Consider the following 19,630-nt stretch of genomic DNA (forward strand, 5'->3'; position numbering starts at 1 on the left):
GGCAGCTGAGACCCGCAGGCTGCTGATCTCCCTTGTTTCTGCAGAGACCACCCGGCATGCTGTGTCTGTCACTCAACAATATAGCCTGCCTCAGGGACCAGAGGACAGGGACAAAACAACACTGCTGTCACCAGAGCTGCTCAGGCCACTGGAGGAGACACATGATCTGCCACAGCCCTCCTATTGGGCCACACTGGGCACCACAGCCATCCTGAGCCTGGGACCGGAGCCCTGCTGCCTTTGTCCCTCTAAACCCGACCCCAGAAAGTGACAGCTCTCAATATAAGCAAACCGGGAGATAACACAGCATTCTGTGACTAGGAGAGTCGTCTGTGACCGCAAATTCCAACGGTCACTTTCCTTACATCATGGGGTAGGTGTCCTTATGGGAGTGAAGCCAGCAGGGCAGGGGCTTGCCGAAGACGCTCCTCAGGGTGACCTGGGAACCGAAGGCCACCTCCAGGGGCTGGCCCTGGGTGACGCGGGCGAGCCCTCCCTAAGACAAACAGAAAGGTCTCAGGTGAGCTCAAGAGACAAACCAATCCTTCTACTCCCAAGATGGAGAGAGGTGTCAGGCTCATGGCAGACACTCTTCCTGTGCCATCATCTCATTGGACTGAGACCAACAATTCTCAACTGGCCTTGGTGACAGATGGGGTAGTGGTAAATACCATCATAGAATTAGTTGTAACTAACTCTCATAGACTTGGGTCCTACTGAGTTACAAATTCTGAGAGTGTGAGTGTGTGTGTGTTTGTGTGTGTGTGTGTGTGTGTGCGCTGGCCCTTCCAGCACACATTCCTTTTGCAGGTATCCTGTGAGAGTCAAGCAATTATGTCTAATGTTGAGGAGATGAGACCAGGGTGTGGTGACATGCAGGTCCTCAGCAGAGCCAGGAGGCATGAGCAGGCCTGCTCCAGGCTACACTCCTCACCACACCTGGTACATTTTATAGGCCAGTAGCCTTTATCTGAAATGTTGGAACCAGAAGTGTTCCAATTTTGGGGGGACAGGGGTTGGAGGCCACCCACAATCTGAAAGTCCAAAATGCAAAATGCTCTGTAAGCCGCAGTTAGCATAGCATACACTAGGCTTGAGCCGATTTCATGAGGCATTTAAGTGCAAGCCAGACTAAGAGAGGCTGCCTCACTTGTCCACACAATCGCTACCTCAGAATGCCTTAAACAATACCAATAGGCTGCTTCATTTCTGGATCACTTGACAGTGATCACGCGACACTGTTTATTTTTATCTATCTGTCTGTCTGTCTATCTACTCATTTATTTAGTTTCTTAAAACAGGGTCCTATTTGGAGGAGCCCTGGCTTGCCCTGACCTGTGGCAACCCACAGACCTCTTCCTCCTGGGGCTACAAGAACCACCAAGGCTGGCTCCGACAGTGCTTAGGCAGAAACTCTGAGCCTCTGAATACCTTTCTTTGCTCTGAAGTGACCTGGACATCATGTTTCTTACCTCCAAGCTGGCTTGGAAGGCGCTGGACATGATTTGGTCGTGGGGCCCAGAGCGATAGAGCAGCATTAGGTGGACATAGAAGAACAGTAAGTACAGGACAACTGGGACGATCAGCAGGGCCACTGCTCTGGCGATCACATGACTGAACACTTGGATCTGCGGGGAGGGAGCAAAGGTCTCCTATCCGAGGGGCAGCAGGACCATTCTCAGAGACTTCATGCAGGCATGGGCACTGAGAAGCCCCACCTCCATGAGGCTCTCAGTAAGTGGCCCATTCCCGCCCACTCCTGAAGCCTCTAGGGTCCACTTCTTTGAGCCAGCTCCTCCCTACGACAGCTCTACACCCCAACCCCACACACAGGCTCACATGGCGTTGACACACCACCTACATTTGACAAGGTCTGGTCTCCGATCAGGTTCCAGGCATGGACAGCTGCAATACTGAGCACGAGCAAGTAGGTAAAAATCCCCATGTATTTGATCCTGAAAAGGACAACGCGAAACAAGGTTATAAGACAGATAACCCCACAGATAGGAAGAATACTGTCCAAGTCAGGGACTCTAACTCACCCAACTGCACAGGAACAGGAGACCCCCGTCAGCATCAGCCACAGCCACCATTGCAGTGAGAAAGGGCTGGGATAAAAACAGAAGGACAAGGAAGCATTTCCAGGACTCATCCTACAGCTCAGGGACAGTGTGTTCTTCTCCGAGCAGTCTTGAGGTTGGCCAGACCTGACTACCAGCCACAACAAAAAAAAACCCACCTCCCAGTTTGGGGTTCAGAAGAATTTTTCTTTTTGTCAAGAAAAATTTTACTGTGGGTTAAAGTTAAAAAGGATGTAGCTAATAGGGCTGGAGACATGGCTCAGAGGTTAAGAGCACTGCTTGCTCTTCCAAAGGCCCTAAGTTCAATTCCCAGCAACCACATGGTGGCTCACAACCATCTGTAATGACATCTGGTGCCCTCTTCTGGCATGCAGGGATACGTGCAGATAGAGCACTGTATACATAAAAAATAAATAAACCTAAAAAAAAAAGGGGGGCGGGGTTTGGGGATTTAGCTCAGTGGTAGAGTGCTTGCCTAGCAAGTGCAAGGCCCTGGGTTTGGTCCTCAGCTCCGGAAAAAAAGAAAAAAAAAAAAAAAAGATGTAGCTAAATAAAAATCATGGGCTAACCCAAACCCAAAGTATTACGTAACCAAAAGGCATTCTGCAAGCAACGCCCAGAGCTGGGAGACTCTGCAGCCAGACCCTGCCTAAAAAGCAGGAACCCTCCTAACCAAAAGGCCGGTCTCACTTCCTATACCTGTGCGTTTGGGAGTTGAAGAACTTCAGATACGCCAGCGCGGCCAGGAGGTTAAAGAATATCAGCAAGGACTCCAACAGCATGAGCCTGGACTGGGTGAGCAGGGCGTTCTCTGTGACAGATGAAGAGTGGCCAGTACTAAGCATGCGCACAGGAGGTGCAGGCAGCTGCCTCATCATGGAGACAGGCTGAGGACCTTCTGAGGATGCCAGGCCATGCATGCTCAGGCACGGTTTGTACAAAGACAGGTATTTGCATATAACCTTCCACCCGTCCTGCTGCATGTACATTGTAAGTCATCTACAGATCACCCCAAACCCCTCATACAATATAAATGGCACATATTTATTTTACTGTCTTATTAAAGGAAAAACAAGGGGAAAAGTCTTTTCTTTTTTAATTTAGTACTTATGTGTATAAGTGGTCTACCTACACGTATTATGTGGACCACACAAGTGCCTGGTGCCAATGGAGGTCAGAAGAGGGCATGGGACTCCCTGAAACTGGAGTTATAGATGGTTGTGAGCCACCACGTGGATGCTAGGAACCAAACTCAGGTCCTCTGCAAGGCCAGTAAGTGCTCTTAACCTCTGAGCTACCTTTCCAGTCCCCAATTGGGGGTTAAGAAAACTTTACATAGTTGATGCAGAAGGAAATATTGAAAAAAATTGAGACAAACTCTTACTATATAGCCCAGGCTGACTTCAACTCAAGACTGTTCCACCTCAGCCTTCCAGGTGCTGGGACTACAGCCAGAACCAGCAAGGCATAGTTTTGCTTTTGCACTGGGGATGAGCCCAGGGCCTCATCCACACTAGGCAAGTGCCCAATCACTGTGTTAACATCCCAAAGCTCAGGGCTATTTTCTTTAGGTATTAAAATGTTTTAAAAATTGTGTATGTGGGGCTGGAGAAATGGCTCAGAGGTTGAGAGCACTGACTGCTCTTCCAGAGGTTCTGAGTTCAATTCCCAGCAACCACATGGTGGTTCACAACCATCTGTAACGAGACCTGATGCTCTCTTCTGGCCTGCAGAGACATACATGCAGGCAGAACACTGCATACATAATAAAAAAAAATTGTGTGTGTGTATGTGTACACCTGCGTGCATGTACAAGCTAAGGTGTATATATGCCCTTAAGCACTGTCTGGCAGCCCCCACCTCTAATATGCTTTTTTTTTTTTTTTTTTTTTTAGCTGAGCATCGAACCCAGGGCCTTGTACTTGCTAGGCAAGTGTTCTACCACTGAGCTAAATCCCCAACCCCTCTAATATGCTATTATTGCCACATCTCCACTTCTATTTTTTTTTTTTTTTTCCGTTTTTCAAGACTGGGTTTCTCTGTGTAGCCCTGGCTGTCCTGGAACTAGCTTTGTAGACCAGGCTGGCCTCAAACTCACAGAGATCCACCTGCCTCTGCCTCCCAAGTGCCTGGCTTCACATCTCTACTTCTGATAAGAGTCTGACCTCATACTCCATCAATCCCACATCAAAGAGTGCAGCCCAGAAGGATGGGTCTTGTGGAGGCAAATCTGCAATCTGGATGAAGCAGATGTGTTCACTAGGGCAGCACACTCACTAACACCAGGCCTCTCCAAGACTCATGGTGAAATGCCACAAAGTCTCTGGTTTTTTTTACTGTACTCTGCCCAAGGCAGGCGGGCAGGGAGCCAAGGTTTACCTATGAGCATCAGCAGGGCGGCCCCCATGGCAGCGCAGTGGGAAAAGTGAAGCTCCAACACTATCTGGTAGGCCATGGGTACTGACAGAGCCCCAGCAAGGGCTGGCAGCAGGCGCAAGGACCACACTGGCACGTTGCTGCTGTATTCTGGAAAGGGAATCACACAGCAGAGCTGAGAACATGAGCAGTAACACACAGCAGCTCACAGACCCTGAAATGAAACTCTCAAAAGCTGGGAGGCACATGAGCAGCTAAGGGTGAAGTCATGGGGTAAAGTCTTTAAAATGAGCTTTGGGATTTCTGTGGTGAGTGGTTTTTAGAGACAGGATCTCACCATTCGGCATGCTGATTCACACCTTAAATCGCAGGACACATGCACAAAGAGCCAGAGATAATTACAATCTCAAACACTTAAACTTTAACCAGATTTTTTCTTTTTAATTTTTATTTGTGTATTTTATATATATGGGTTTTTTGTTTTGTTTTGTTTTTGAGCTGAGGATTGAACCCAGGGCCTTGTGCTTGCTAGGCAAGCGCTCTACCACTGAGCTAAATCTCCAACCCAGGTTTTTTTTTGTTGTTGTTGCTGTTTAAGTTTTTTGTCTTTTATTTTATTTATTTATTTGTTTGTTTGTTTATTTTTGGGCTTTTTGAGATAGGGTTTCTCTGTGTAACAGTCCTGGCTGTCCTGGAATTCATTTTGTAGACCAGGCTGGCCTCAAACTCACAGAGATCCACTTGCCTCTGCTTCCTGAGTGCTGGGATTAAAGATGTGCACCACTACCACCTGGCTACGTATATGGGTGTTTTATCTGCATATATGACTGTATATGCCTGGTCAAAAGAAGGTGTAAGGGGGTTGGGGATTTAGCTCAGTGGTAGAGCGCTTGCCTAGCAAGCGCAAGGCCCTGGGTTCAGTCCTCAGCTCCAGAAAATTAAAAAAAGAAGGTGTCAGATCCTCTGGAGCTGGAGTTACAGATGGTTGTGAGCCCCCATGTGGGTTCTAGGAATCAAACCCTGGCCCTCTGGAAGCAAAGTCAGTGTTCTTAACTGCTGAGCCATCTCTCCAGATCCATTAACCAAAGTTTTCTTTCTTTTTTTTGCTGAGGCAGGGAGGGTTTCTCTGTGACAGCCATGGCTGTCCTGGAACTCAACTCAAATAATCAACCATATCCTGGTTCAGATTAATAAATGGCAATTGTTGGTTCTTAAGAAAGGCATAGTGTCTCCATTATTTCATGTGCAGATTAATAGGGAAAGTTAAAATCCTTACCTGCTCCAATTCGGTTCCACAAAAAGTTACCATCGAATCCTCCTAAATAACCTAAAACAGAAAATTTGGAATATGGACCAAATAAGGTGAGAAAACAACAACACAGGACCCCTGCCCTTGAGAAGGTTACTTGCTTAATGCATTCCAAGGCCCGAGAGACAATGGCTGTTTCTCTTACCTACCTCCTAAGGCCAACAGCATGTGGCCAAAGGGTGGTCCACTGTCATCCAGAAAGAAGATGCGCTTCATGTAAAAGGAGATGTACTGCCCGTAATAGACTTCATCAAAACTAAAAACAAACAAACAAAAACTAATTTTATACCCACCTAGAAACCTTAGCTGCTATTTAAGCTTTTAAAAAATATTTATTTTTTTCGCTGGGCAGTGGTGGGCATGCCTTTAATCCCAGCACTAGGGAGGTAGAGGCAGGTGTTCGAGGCCAGCCTGATCTACAAAGTGAGGGAAACCCTGTCTCAAAAACCAAAAAAAAAAAAAAAAAAAAGAAAAAGAAAGGAAGAAAGAAAAAGAAAAACAAACAAATAGATAAATAAAAACCATTTTATGTGTATGGGTGTTACGCATGTATGTCTGTGTACCACATGTGTGCAGTACCCCCAGAGGGCACAAGAAGGCATCAGATCCTCTAGAGCTGGAGTTACTGACAGTTGTGAGCCACCAGGTAGATGCTGGGAACTGAACTGGGGTCCTCTACAAGAGCAGCCAGTGATCATGATCACTGAGCCATCTCTCTAGCTCCCTAGAAATCATAATTGTGAACACAGGCAGGAGAATAAAACCTTGTGTTTCCAGCTGACTTCAGGTGAGTGAAGAGCCAGGGTCAGATCCTTTGCTCCAACTGTGTTCTGTCCCCAAGCACTGAGACACACACACACACACACACACACACACACACACACACACACACAGCATCATCTAACCTGTAGGAACACAGTGGCAAGTTCTACAAGCACATGAGCACTCGGGATGCCTGACTCCTGCAGATCCTAATTCTTCCTCTAGTTTTTCTCCCCTGCATGACTGTGTATGTGATATGCATGCTCATGTGTGTGAGAGTACACGTGTGTGTGCACATGAATATGTGGAGGCTTAAGGTTGCTGATATCCAGTGTCTCCCTTGATTACTTTCCTCTTTGTCTATTGAGTCAGGGTCTCTCATTCCGTCTGAAGCTTGTCATTTGGCTAGTATGGCTAGATAGCCAGCTGCTCCAGTGAGGAGACCCTGACTCAGCAGCAGTGCACAGGGATTACAGATGGGGTACAGTGCCCACACAGCATCCGACTAAGTGCCTGGGGTACAGCGCCCACACGGCATCCGACTGAGTGCCTGGGGTACAGCGCCCACACGGCATCCGACTGAGTGCCTGGGGTACAGCGCCCACACGGCATCCGACTGAGTGCCTGGGGTACAGCGCCCACACGGCATCCGACTGAGTGCCTGGGGTACAGCGCCCACATGGCATCCGACTGAGTGCCTGGGGTACAGCGCCCACACGGCATCCGACTGAGTGCCTGGGGTACAGCGCCCACACGGCATCCGACTGAGTGCCTGGGGTACAGCGCCCACACGGCATCCGACTGAGTGCCTGGGGTACAGCGCCCACACGGCATCCGACTGAGTGCCTGGGGTACAGCGCCCACACGGCATCCGACTGAGTGCCTGGGGTACAGCGCCCACACGGCATCCGACTGAGTGCCTGGGGTCTCAACTCTGGTCCTCACATTTGTAGAGCAAATGTTTTACCCACAAGCCATTTCCCCAACCCTCCCCACAGCTTTTGAGTTAGGTCTGTCCTGGCCAAGCGAATGAGCAACCTCACACATACCTACAGCTATAAATTGCAGAAGAATTACCAATCTGATGAAAGGGCTGCAAGGTGAGAGCAAGAACTGCCTGTCACATCTTCAGATACCGAGAGAGGCCTGAGGACACCAGTGCTTAGGCATGGCAATGCTACTATGGTCATGTGAGTTTTGTTCTGAAAAATCCTCATCTTGGGGTTCAGTGTTTAGGTGCTTTTGTAGAGGACCCAAGTTCAGTTCCCAGCACTCAAAGTCAGGCTGTTCCCAAAAACTCGATTTTCAGCTCCAGAGTCTCTGACACCCTCTTCTGCTTCTGTAGACTCTATCTCTTAAAAATTAATTCATGCCGGGCAGTGGTGGCACACACCTGTAATCCCAGCACTCGGAAGGCAGAGGCAGGCAGATCTCTGTGAGTTCGAGGCCTGGTCTACAGAGCTAGTTCAGAGCAGGCTCTAAAGCTACAGAGAAACCCTGTCTCGAAAAACCAAAAAAAAAAAAAAAAAAAAAAAAAAAGTTAATTCGTGGTGGGCATGGTGGCATACACCTTTAATCCCAGCACTCAAGAGGCAGAGGCAGGCAGATCACTATGAGTTTGAGGCCAGCCTGGTCTACAGAGTGAGTTCCAGGACAGCCAGGGCTACACAGAGAAACCCTGTCTTGAAAAAAAAAATTCTCATCTTTCATTAGTATATACTGAATTATTCATAAATGAAATATAATGTCTAGGAGACACTGGATATCAGCAACCTTAAGCCTCCACATATTCATGTGCACACACATGTGTACTCTCACACACATGAGCATGCATATCACATACACAGTCATGCAGGGGAGAAAAACTAGAGGAAGAATTAGGATCTGCAGGAGTCAGGCATCCCGAGTGCTCATGTGCTTGTAGAACTTGCCACTGTGTTCCTACAGGTTAGATGATGGGGTGTGTGTGTGTGTGTGTGTGTGTGTGTGTGTGTGTGTGTCTCAGTGCTTGGGGACAGAACACAGTTGGAGCAAAGGATCTGACCCTGGCTCTTCACTCACCTGAAGTCAGCTGGAAACTGACTTCAAACCAATCTACTATAGGGGAGTTGCTGAGACTGGGTAATGAATTTATTTGTAGAGGAATCACATTCTACTTGATATCTATAACAAAGAGAATGCCTGTATTAGTTAATAAACACCCTTTTAATAACAACTACATCTCCCCATATAAACAAAACCAGCTCTCTTCCAAATCCCTCAAACCTCCACCTTTCAACTTTAGAATGAAAATTAAGTCTGGAAACTAAAATTTCTTCTATTGTTCTTAATTATCAGACCAAGTTATTCTTACTACCTTCCTCCAGGGCAAGACCTATAAGGTATACATGATAAGGGATGTTCTGGGGTTTCATCCACACCCACACTGTTTGTGATGGCTACTCTTGGTTTTCAACTTGTCTACATGCTAAAGCATACATCACCAAGAGGCCCAGAAGCCCAGGATTTCTCTCCCCTTGGCACTGTATAGCAAGGTGCATCAGATCACTAACTACAATGCCTCTTGGACATATACCCTCCTCCCCAATTCCACTTACACCACAGCCCGAGGGTAGGAGAGTTGCCAGAGCCGAGTGAGTAGACCCAGGCTAGTCAGAGCCACCAAGTTCAAGTTGATGTCAGCAGTCACCACTAGAGGCCGCTTCAAAAATCTCAACATTCTGCAGAAAAGCAAGCCCGGGAGGGCACCCTGGAAAAGAGGGGGAAACTCCCATTAAAAGTGAGTGGACAGCAGCCTGGAGAGGTTCAAAAGAGACTACAAGGATCCTGAAGCGACCTAGTTCCGCGATGCACCCAGGGAGAATTACAGCATAGTAGTCACGTCAGAAGGACTCTTCCATGCTGTGTTCAAAAGCAGGGTCCACACAAAGACATCTGAGGAATGAATTCAGTAAACTCAGAACTGGACATTCACTCATTTCTGTAAGTCAGTCCATAAACACCTGCTGGGCACTTGCTAGGCGCGCGGCTGCTACTGAATGATGTCTCCTCCCCTGCCCCTTCCCAGTGTGGCCGCAAACTAAGCCACTTTGGAGAGCTCTGGGTACCGTCATAACCCAGCGACTGGACGGGCCTTCCCGTCCTCTCCCGGGGGCATTCCTCTCCTCCTAGAGTTGCACGTGCCCCGAGCCTCTTCTTTACAACTCTGTCCACCCGGGCTCTTTTCCATCCGGAGGCCGCCCTGGAACCGCCCCTGCTCCGCCGGAACATCCACCGACCCTAGCGCGCCGCCCCCGTGCCGGCTCCCAGAGCCCCAGCAGGACTCTCGAAGCTGGCACTCCAAAACCTACCAGCGTCTCCTCGAGTCCTGCAAAGTGGCTCCCCATGCGAGGCCACGACTGCGAACCGCCTGGCAGGCTCGACCGTTGGGGGCTGAGGCCGCTCTCTTCACCGCCCACCGATCGACGCTCAACTAGTCGTTCCTGCGCGGCCCGACGGCCTCGGCTGCGCGCGTGCGCGGCAGGAGGGCAGAGGCGGGGCGAGCGTGCGCGGAGCTCAACCGGCGGGAACGTGGGAGCCGGCCGGGGGCTGTCCCGCCGAAGCGAGCCGCCCGCCACATCTCAGAGCTCTAAGCGCACGCGTTGCCGGTCTTTAAGAGAGCACGGTGTCCTCCCACGAGCTCTTTCCGTGCTCGGAGCTCTGTGTTTCGGGTCTCGCGCTGGCTGACCAAGGGCACCGGTAAGTACTTGGAAGCGGCGGGGGCGCTGAGCCGCTTGGGGCCGTGGGCATAGCGGTGGACCGTGTTTTGTTCTCTCATCAACTCTTCTGACACTAGTCTGTATTCCTCCACGATCCCCCGGGGTCTCAGACTCACTTTTGTAGGCGAGGATGGCCTTGAGGTTCTGTTTCTACTGCTTCTGCCTCCCCAGCGCAGGTATTACAAGCACGCCTTTTTAGGTGGGTTCTCGGGATCGAATTCAGCTACTCATGGTTAGTTGGTAAGCCATGCCTGTACTAACTGAACTGTCTCCCCAGACAGATCTCGAATCATGTTTCTATTGTCAAAATTCACTTTTTACAAGTTCTGCAATGGATGACGTCCAGACTGTAGCATGCCTGAGAAGGCGCTTAGTGGTTAAAAGCTCTTGAAGACTACCTGGGTTCGATTCTCACCACCCACATGGCAGCTCATAACCCTCTCTCTGTAACTGTAGTTCCAGGGGCTCAGAGGATGGCCTCTTCAGGCACCAGGGAGGCAAGTGGTATGCAGACACACATAAAATAATACATAAAGAATGTAGGAGTTGGTGTCACACCTTTAATCCCAGCAGGGAGGCAGAGGCAAGCAGTCTCTGAGTTCTGAGTTCAAGGCCAGCCTGGTTAAGCCTGAGAAAGAGGAACGAATGTCAGTCCCAGGCCCCCAAACCATCAGCCCAAGATAACGTCTTGTGACATTCTGTGACTCCAGAAGAATAACCTGTGGCTATTCTAGGAGAAACAGCCCTGTGGAAAGTCTCCACAGCTGTACTCCCCCTCCACGTGCTGATCTTCAAACTAGCCAATCATGTGTTGCCCCAAATGCTATGCTAATCTTGTGGGTCTTGCCTTTAAAAGATGCCTGTAATTGCTGTTCGGAGCTTCTCTCTTCACAGTGTAGGGAGCCCGTTTGCGCAAATGATCAAATAAAATCCTCTTGCTGGTTGCATCGACTGGTCTGGAGTCTGGGTTTCTGGGGCGCCCACCTGAGAGGATAGTTCCCTGAGTCTGGGGTCTATCAGTGAGTTCTAGGACATCCAGGGCTACATAGAGAAACCCTGTCTTGAAAATCCATTTTTTAAAAATGTAGGGGAAGTTTGTTCCTAGTTTATGCATGAGAACATGGTCTATTCAAGTTCCTACAGAGAAAAGGCTCTGGGACTTTGGAGAGAGCTCTCTGGGCCCCAGAGGTTTAGTCTGAGCACGTATACCATGATGGTGCTTCAGGACCATCCTGTACAGGACACCTACAGGACAGCCTGTAGGCACTCAGCCTCAGGAGGACTTGTCTATAGTTACAACACTGTCCAGAAACTTGCCAGTTTTGTAGCAAGTGGTTTTGGAGTCCAAGGGATTGGAATTCCACATGCAAACTGCCTTTTTCCCCTTTCTTTTTGAGACAAGGTCTCTTTCTATAAACCTGGCGGGCCAAGAACTCACTACGTGCTTACTAGTGACCTGAGCCCACACCCCTTCAGTAGATAGGGTTAACAAAACACATTCTATAAATAAGGAACTTGGGAGCGTCTTGAGAGTGAGAGAGCCCTGTACCAAGGTTACACATCTTGTGAGGGCACAGCCAAGTACAGCTGCCTGAATCCATCTGAATCCCTGCGACCCTTTTCTGCCCTAGACCTCATCTGTTCTTTTACAGTACAGTGCACTCCTCTAGTTCCTACGGAAGTCCAGCTAGGAGATGGGGAGGGCAGGGCTTTAGTGCTGCTCATTTTTAAAATGCCCCTTAACCATGCCCCCATGCTCTGGTAGGGGTCTCTTAGACCCAGGAAAAGGAAAAACATGACTGCAATGGAGGCTACATAATGTCCTTAACTATGATGCATAAACTTGTTTTGTCTGTAGCTCCTTCCTGGAGATCCCGAAAAGAACAGAGACTGCCATGTGTTTTAGTCTTTGCTAAATTGTTTATGAGACCTTGCTATAGTCCTCCAAACCACCTCCCAGCCACACTGGCAACATCTTTAGAACCCCATCTTAAGGTTTAAAATAACCAGTACAGTTCTGGGAGACAAGTGACAAAGTCACATAGAAAAGCCATGCAAGAGTCCCACGGAGACCAGCGGAATTCGAAGCTGTTTTCTATGACGCCAGCCTGGACGCCTGGCTCAGCTAAGGCACTCCGCCACTCGGAGTCTGCAAGCCGCGAAGGAGCGCAGCTCGTTCATCTTCCCGGTGCCTGGGAAAGAAACTGACACAACCTGAGAAAGCATGTTTGGCTTTATTTTTTCATACTTTTTTATTTAAATAAGGAGAGTTCTTTCATATGGAAAGAGCTAGTACAATCACATATTTGAAAGGAGAAACAACGGGGACTGAACCCGAGGGAAGGAGGGTGAATTCACGATTCCATCTCCCATCCGTGGTGTTTCCCCAAATCACGTCTGAACAAGCTGCACAGCACACCGTTTGCATCGTCTGCCCTTTCAAATGTCTGGTCTAAGTGAAAAGACAGAGGAAAGGCCAAAGTAGAAGCAAAAGGAAAAAAAAAAGACCCTCAAAAAGAACCCCCCCCCCTCCTTTTCTACGAAAGGCATGGTGAGGTCGAGAGCTAAGGGTACAGGACCCTTTCAACAACTGAGGAGCCTTGTACAGAGCCTTCCCAGGCCTGCTGCTGTGGGACTGTAACATGCCGAAGATGGGGCCTGGGGATGCTGCAGGTCTGAAGCAGGTGTCATGTGCCTGGAAGGTCACCAGCCAGAGTTGGGGGGCCAACACAGCTAGGTGACAGTGCTCATCCCCAACACTGAGCCACTTTGTTCCAGATGACCTAACTTGTCTTAAAGCCAGCTCTCTGTGAGCTGGCTTTCTAGAAGTCTCCATTTCCTACTCATCAAATACAACAGAAGATACACTTTTGTGTCCTTGGTTGTAAAAGATTCCCAACAGGCCTTCTAACCCAGGTTTGCATTGCTGGAAATAAGGGCAAAATGAACCTGAATACCAATGGATGGCGGGGGGGGGGGCGGGTGGGCTTAGCCAGAGTTGCCTCATGGCCTCAGCAGGGACGCTCTTGAGTGTCACTCATACATGACTTCATCTCTCCAGAATACAAGAGAGCAGTGTCAATATTGACACGTTACCCTGCTATTGAGCAGCAGCACAGTGTCACTGGCTTCAGAGATGAACCAGCTTTTCAGAATGTGGGACACAATCCTCCTCCTTCTCCCCCTTACGGAATCTAGACCCAGAAGTGAACTCTGGATTTGAAATTGATAAACTTGGGAATAAGACAAGGAAAGCAACTATTAAGAAAACCAGACTAAATGCAGCTGGCAGCAGCCTTCTGCTAGTAGACGGTCCATGCTGGGTGTACCTTCAGGACCAACAGTACTTAAGAATCCCTGGTTGCCACGCCATGGATTGCACCGTCAATGACCCCAATAAAGCCACCAGCATCAGGAGGTGACTTCAGTAGGCAGGAGGAAATGATTCTGCCCCCCTCCCCTCACCCATCACAGCAGAAAAGGCAGGGGCTGGGTTTTGCCTGCTCTCACCAAAGGCCATGGCCAGAGCTCCTATATTTTTATCTATGATCTGAAGATGGGGGTTTGAAACCAAAATAACTTCCCAAGTCCTATTACACCTTGAGCTTGGCTCTAAAAACCACATGAAGAGATATTGCACCTTAAAACATCTCTGCACTAAAAACTTGGCTTGACCAGATCATACGGAGGGCAGGGACATCTGGAGGCCTGTAGCCTGCCCTCTGTCCCCAGAGTCTAATTGCAAATGTGCATCTCAGAGGGGAGGAGCCCACAGCTGAGGTCACAGCTGAGATGGTGAATGCAAACTTCACATGCAATCTCCTGGCCACTCCTGCAGAGTAATTCAGACATATAAACAGAGCAGTGGGACATTGACTTTTTTTTCTTCCATCTAGACCTACAACATCAATACATATAAATAAATTCTAGTGTTTCTTGTTTTTATTTGGGGTGGGAGGGAATACAGGGCAAGAAAGGACTGGTAATAGGCAACCTCCTCATTTCTTCTCAAACAGGAAGTACCGCCACTTTTGACAGCAGGCTCACCTAAAGGGCACATTTTGGACTGTGAAATTCTGAAGAAAAACGTTTGTTTCTTTTGACACATAATGTCCACCAGCATTAGGTGAGGTGGATCTGGCTGCATTTCTAAGGACAGGTAGAGGTGACTGTGTGGCTTTTACTGAGACTTAGCAGTGGGGCAGAGGACTCAATCGCTGGGACAATAACCAGACACTTCCAGGGTGAGTGGAACAGCAGGTGAGGGCCGCAGGCAGACCTGTGCCAGGGGATCTCTAAGTGGGCAGTGCCTCTGAGGAGGGAGACGAGAAGAGATGGGACAAAGACACATGAATAAAGGTTGGAGGGCAGAGGCAGGATGGGAGAAGAGCTGACTGCTACAGATGCAATGAAGCTTTTCCTAAGATGGCCCTGGCCAGGTAACCCTAGGGACAGTGTGGCACTACCTGCTGGGGGAGCTGACTTGCTTCCTTCTAACAACTAACAAGGCAGCTTGAAGCCACTGCAGAGCTCCCAAGATGCTTTTTGCTCTCACACCCACCCAGGACAGACAGGCTTGTTCCAGCCCTGCCACCAATGATGAGCTCTCCAAGGCAGGTGGTGGTAAACTGGGGATCCTAATGGGCTGAGCAGCTTGAAATCCCCCCTTGACTTTCCTTCCAGCAACTGGAAGATTTCCTTGTTCTTAGTGAAAGCTGGAAGCCCAGCATATAGCTCACACGAAACCTTCTGCATGGGGCAGTCCTAAGAAACCACCCTGATACTTTGACCCTGCCCAGGCGTCTATGGATAGGTAACTTGGCAACCACCCCCTACACCCTGCTCTGCTGCTGGGAGTGAGGGACACCAGGAATGCTCCACAGCCTTTCCTGCTGCAGACTCTAACAAGGTATCCATCTGTGTTCTTGTACTGATTTTGGTGATTAAGCTATGAGGGGTGGATGGACAGGGATCCAGAGGGACAGAGCAGGAAGAGGAAAGGAAATGAGTGGGGAACACAGCCGCCCAGAGGGCTAAGGCATAGAGTTCCCGAGTGGGGCCTGTGACTCGGCCACCTCTGCCAATCTGGAAAACAATGTTGACTCTTACTCCATAATTCCTCTCTGGTGCCCAATACGTGGTGTGTCCACTGACTTCTGAAGGGCCCAGAACAGATAATATCTTAACTCGAGGCCAGAGGCTGGAACTGAACTCAGACACCAACCTCACAGCACCCAAGGCAGCGAGGGGCCCACCAGACGGACTGTTCATGTCCTTAGCCAACTGTGGGTATGTGTGTGTGTGTGGGGGGCACTCTTAAGAATCACCTCTTAAGGTAGTGCTGTGACATGTCAAACAGGACAGATAAAGGAGATAAAGGGACAGCAGAGCAGAGGACAGCAGGGGACATATAAAAGTTCAGCTATACAGACGTAGCTAGTAGTTTGTTCTCCTTTCTCCTTTGTGAAAACCGCAGCTGCTTTTTAAAACAAAAAGCCTCCAGCTAAAATGACCCTGCTGCCAAACCACTGTGCCTGGGGAATGGGGCGGGCAGGTCTGCACTGCACAGGAGACTCACTCCACAGTCACTGGGCAGAGGGCGGGAAGGAGGGAGTCTGCTCTTGTACCAAAGCAAGCAGGTCAATGCCATATATCCACCATGCGGGCTGGCTGACGACGGAACTTTCAGGAGCTTTCAGGAGTGGAAGGGAGCTCTGTCCAGGCCAAGTGGTAGGACAGTGGGATGGTGGATCTGGCAAGGTCCCAGGTCAGGTGGTGGCTGTCCAGGCTGGCGGTGCTGCACCATCCCTGTTAGGGTGAGGCAAAAGATGCCAGGCACCTTCAGGCTTTACTCTCCTCCACCTTGACTGCCCGAGGCTTGACTGCTCCAGTTCGCTTCAAGAGATCCCTGTTCTGGTGGCTCCAGCCCCGCCCAGGCGGCAAGAGGAAAGCAGGACCACCAAGGGCCAGAGCTATCTCCACATAACCAAAAGGCGAGGGATAATGTCTCCCAGCCAGCGCTCACCGGGCACCACACACAGGCAACAGCCATCACTGTGGGGCTGAGAATACATTCTAAGGTTGGGCTCTAGGGACACGGACTAGAACAGCAGTCACAAGGAGGCCTCTGGGAACAGGCTATGGGCAACTCTGGCTGTAGTTGATCAAGCCACAACATCAACAATGACACACCATGGAGAAGCAACAAGCAATGCAGGAGCAGGTGATGGAGACGCTCACACACAGCGGCCAGGGCCGCCTGGCTTGGCAGGGCGTGCATGCATGGACTTGGTGCTGTGGCGAACAGGACAACGACAAGGACCCGAGATGGTGCTGGCGCGTTACCTTTTGACTTTCAGAGAAGTCCCGCTCTGCTGGCTCTCGCAGCGGGGGGAAGCCTCACCCCCACCTGGCCTAACAGGCTTCTCCCCAAACCCTCCCGGCTCCAGCTTGCGGCTCTGTCTGTCAGCCAGGGGCCTCTGGCTGGAGAAGCTCCGCTTGGCCAGCTCCTTCTTCTCACCCAGACTGGCCCCTGATAGGCCGCCATCCCCCTGCATTTCAGGCTCAGCTGCAAGGCCTTCTCGCCGCTCCCTGCGCTCGCTGAAGTCGCTGCTCTCAGAGGCAGTCTCCCACTCCTCGTTGACATGATCACAAGAATTCTGGTAGGGGAGCTCTGGGGACCTGTGACCTCCAGGACCACTCCTGTCCCCAGGACTGAGTTTGGACCGGCCTGGCCATTGACTTGCCAGCAGGTGGGACTCCTCCTCGGGTCCCCACAAGCCCAGGGACTCCCGCTCTTGACGGAGGCGCCGGAAGCGAGGGGGCTTGTCTTGGCGTGGGGGCCGCCTCCGACGGAAGGGCCTGTTCTCTGCATTCTCAGAATCTGCCCCGTGGTCGTCTTGGAAAAAGGACCTCTTGCCCTCCACGCGGCTGTCCTCGAAGGGCCTGCTGCCAAATGTGTCAGAGGGTTGGTAGGAGTCTGGGGTATAGTCTCTGTCAGTGGTTCGCCGTGGGCCACGTGGGTCCGAGGGGCCATATTCCTGCCAGGAGCCGCCTGGGCTCCTGCTCTGCCAGTGGGGAGGCTCTTTGGTGACAAAGGTTCTTCGGCCATAGCTGCAATTGCTCAGGCGAGGTGGGAGGGCTCTCCCACAGACCCGGGGCCCCCGGCTGCGGGCGTCTAGGCCACCCTGGTCCTCTGTGTAAGTCCTGTTGGAGCGCCAAGAGTCCTTCTTCAGGGCGCCCTCGTCCCTTTCCAGGAGCATGCCCTCGTGGCCAGGCTCGGAGCCCCGCTGACGCCGCCTCTTGGGTAGCTCTTCATACTCAGAGCCCTCGCTGTGGGTCTCACTGGCGATGCGGCGCCTGGGCTTGGCTCTAGGGCAGTCTTCTGGCAGGGGGAAGTCACGAAGGGCCCTGCCTCGGCTGCTGCGCTGGCCACCACTGTACACGCTGCGAGCCCCAAGGGCACTGGTGCCACACAGACCACTTGGGTTGCTGCCCGCAGGCCGGCTGCCTCGGAAGGTGAACTCTCTGAAGGCACGGCCACGGCCGCGGGTCTGGCCCCGGCCCCCAAAGGCCTGCTCCTCATCAATGAAGATCCAGTTGTTTCTCTTGGTTGGGGGAATGTCACTGGCATCCCTCGAGGGCCTGCTCTCCCAGGTCTTATCAGCCTTTGCATCTTCATCCAGCTTGCTGGCCTCATGGCCAAACCCAGCCCGGGCAGCAGCCTTGTCCTCCAGGGCAGAAGAGGAGGCATTGGCCAGAGCAGGGTTGTTCTCTTCATCCTCATCTTCTTCTGTCCTGCACACGGGCTCTTTGTCTATGGCCAACTGAGAGCTCTCCACTCCCAGGCCCTGCCTGACCCTCTCCAGTGCCTTCTCCTTCTCTTCCACCTTCAGGGCCTTGAGGACAGGTTTCTTGATGGGTCCCGACCTCCGGGTCCTGCCCGGCTGCTCCTGGTGCTGGCTCCGGGGCTCGGGTGTCCACTCAGGCTCTGGGTTTGGTTGTTTCTTGGGGCTCCCTTCCTTCTCCCAGGAGGAAGCATGGAAGGACGGCTCCTCCTGGGGTACCTCCAGCTCCACACTGTTAGCTGTGTCAGCAGCCTTTGGCTGGTGGCCAACATCCCAACTGCCATACTCTGGCTTTTTCTCGGCTGGGACAAAGTTGGGCTCCAATGGGGAACACCTGAGGTTTGGGGTATGCCCCCCAGGAGCACCCACCTCCTGAACATTTTCCTGGGGTGGAAATAAAAGCTCCTGGCCTATTCTTTGAGCAGAGACACAGCTGTCAAAGTCTGCTTGGGCCTTCTTGTCAAGAGCACTCAAGTGCTCTTCCCCTCTCTCCTCAAAGAGATCGCGCTGGGCACTTAAGCCCCCTGACCTTCCGGGGGAGGCAGAGTAAGACCTCTCATTCCTGAAAAGGAACCAGAAAAATCAGTCAATGTGATTGGAGCTTGGTTCCTGGTTTCCATGCTGAACAGGGCTTAGTTTTGGTTTGGTTTGTTTTAAAGAAAAAAAAATGTTTTTTAAAAAGAAAAGAAAACACAAACAAACATTTGCTCTAGCTTAAGACACGTTGCTTGGTGGCCCCTGGAGTCCGTGCGCGTGGCGATGGAGGTGGCAGCTCAGTACACCACCCTGGAGACAGAGAGGAGCTGGCGGTCCCCGGAGCAATGAACAAGCTGGAGCCTGGGAGTCTGTGAGCCTGGGCCTAGGGGTGGCAGGGCTAGCTCCTGTTCTCACACAGGAGGAGCGAGCCCAGACCCCTCTCAACCCACCCGTGAGCCCGTCCCACTGCGCCTTTACCCATGCCCACAGTGCGGCGGCGACCACAGGGTTCCTGCTGAGCCTCAGCCTGGCCATTAGAAAGAGTCACTCACACCAAGCATTCAAACACACCTGCTTATACTCGCCCCGCCCCCCCTCGGGGCCGTGTCCCCAGGGATGGGGCCTCTTCCTAGGGCCCTCCATGGGGACTGTGGAGTCTTCCTTCAGTTGCAGAGCAGCAGGAGGCTCAGCTCACCTGACGTGCATGTCCATGGCCAGAGTGTCGGCAGACTTCGGGTGGGCCAGTGAGTAACCTTTGCTCTGCAGTGCCAGGTAACCCTCTGGGCTCCACACAGGAGTTGGGTCAATGGTGGCCACTTTTCTTTCTTGGAGTGAGGGCACACAGCTTTGATCTTCAGAGCGACAGCCAGTCCCACTGAGGGACTCTTGAGGCATCATGGGCTTCATCAGTCCTGAAGAAGACAAAGAATCGAGCTCTCTTCTGACATAGAGTGTCTGGCAAGGGCCTCAAAGCAAAACACAGCCTCCAAACAGAGGCAGCGGTCCCAGCTGGTCCCACAT

General features: G+C 51.2%; 1 protein-coding gene across 1 annotated transcript in view; it reads right to left on the minus strand.

Annotated features, from left to right (window-relative positions):
* The window catches only part of Prrc2b (proline rich coiled-coil 2B), a 103,132-nt gene that overhangs the window by 9,513 nt on the left and 73,989 nt on the right, over window positions 1-19,630 (minus strand). The window contains exons 15-27 of the mRNA XM_036183384.1: window positions 19,305-19,521; window positions 16,632-18,695; window positions 10,167-10,364; window positions 9,879-10,116; window positions 9,126-9,277; window positions 5,916-6,022; window positions 5,734-5,784; window positions 4,461-4,607; window positions 2,781-2,892; window positions 2,043-2,108; window positions 1,862-1,955; window positions 1,473-1,628; window positions 366-496 (exon numbers count right to left, since the gene is read on the minus strand). Coding sequence (XP_036039277.1) covers window positions 366-496; window positions 1,473-1,628; window positions 1,862-1,955; window positions 2,043-2,108; window positions 2,781-2,892; window positions 4,461-4,607; window positions 5,734-5,784; window positions 5,916-6,022; window positions 9,126-9,277; window positions 9,879-10,116; window positions 10,167-10,364; window positions 16,632-18,695; window positions 19,305-19,521 — 3,733 coding nt within the window. The remainder of the gene's footprint in view (window positions 1-365; window positions 497-1,472; window positions 1,629-1,861; window positions 1,956-2,042; window positions 2,109-2,780; window positions 2,893-4,460; window positions 4,608-5,733; window positions 5,785-5,915; window positions 6,023-9,125; window positions 9,278-9,878; window positions 10,117-10,166; window positions 10,365-16,631; window positions 18,696-19,304; window positions 19,522-19,630) is intronic.

This window comes from Onychomys torridus, chromosome 4, assembly GCF_903995425.1.
Source record: "Onychomys torridus chromosome 4, mOncTor1.1, whole genome shotgun sequence".
In the NCBI taxonomy this organism is placed as follows: Eukaryota; Metazoa; Chordata; class Mammalia; order Rodentia; family Cricetidae; genus Onychomys; species Onychomys torridus.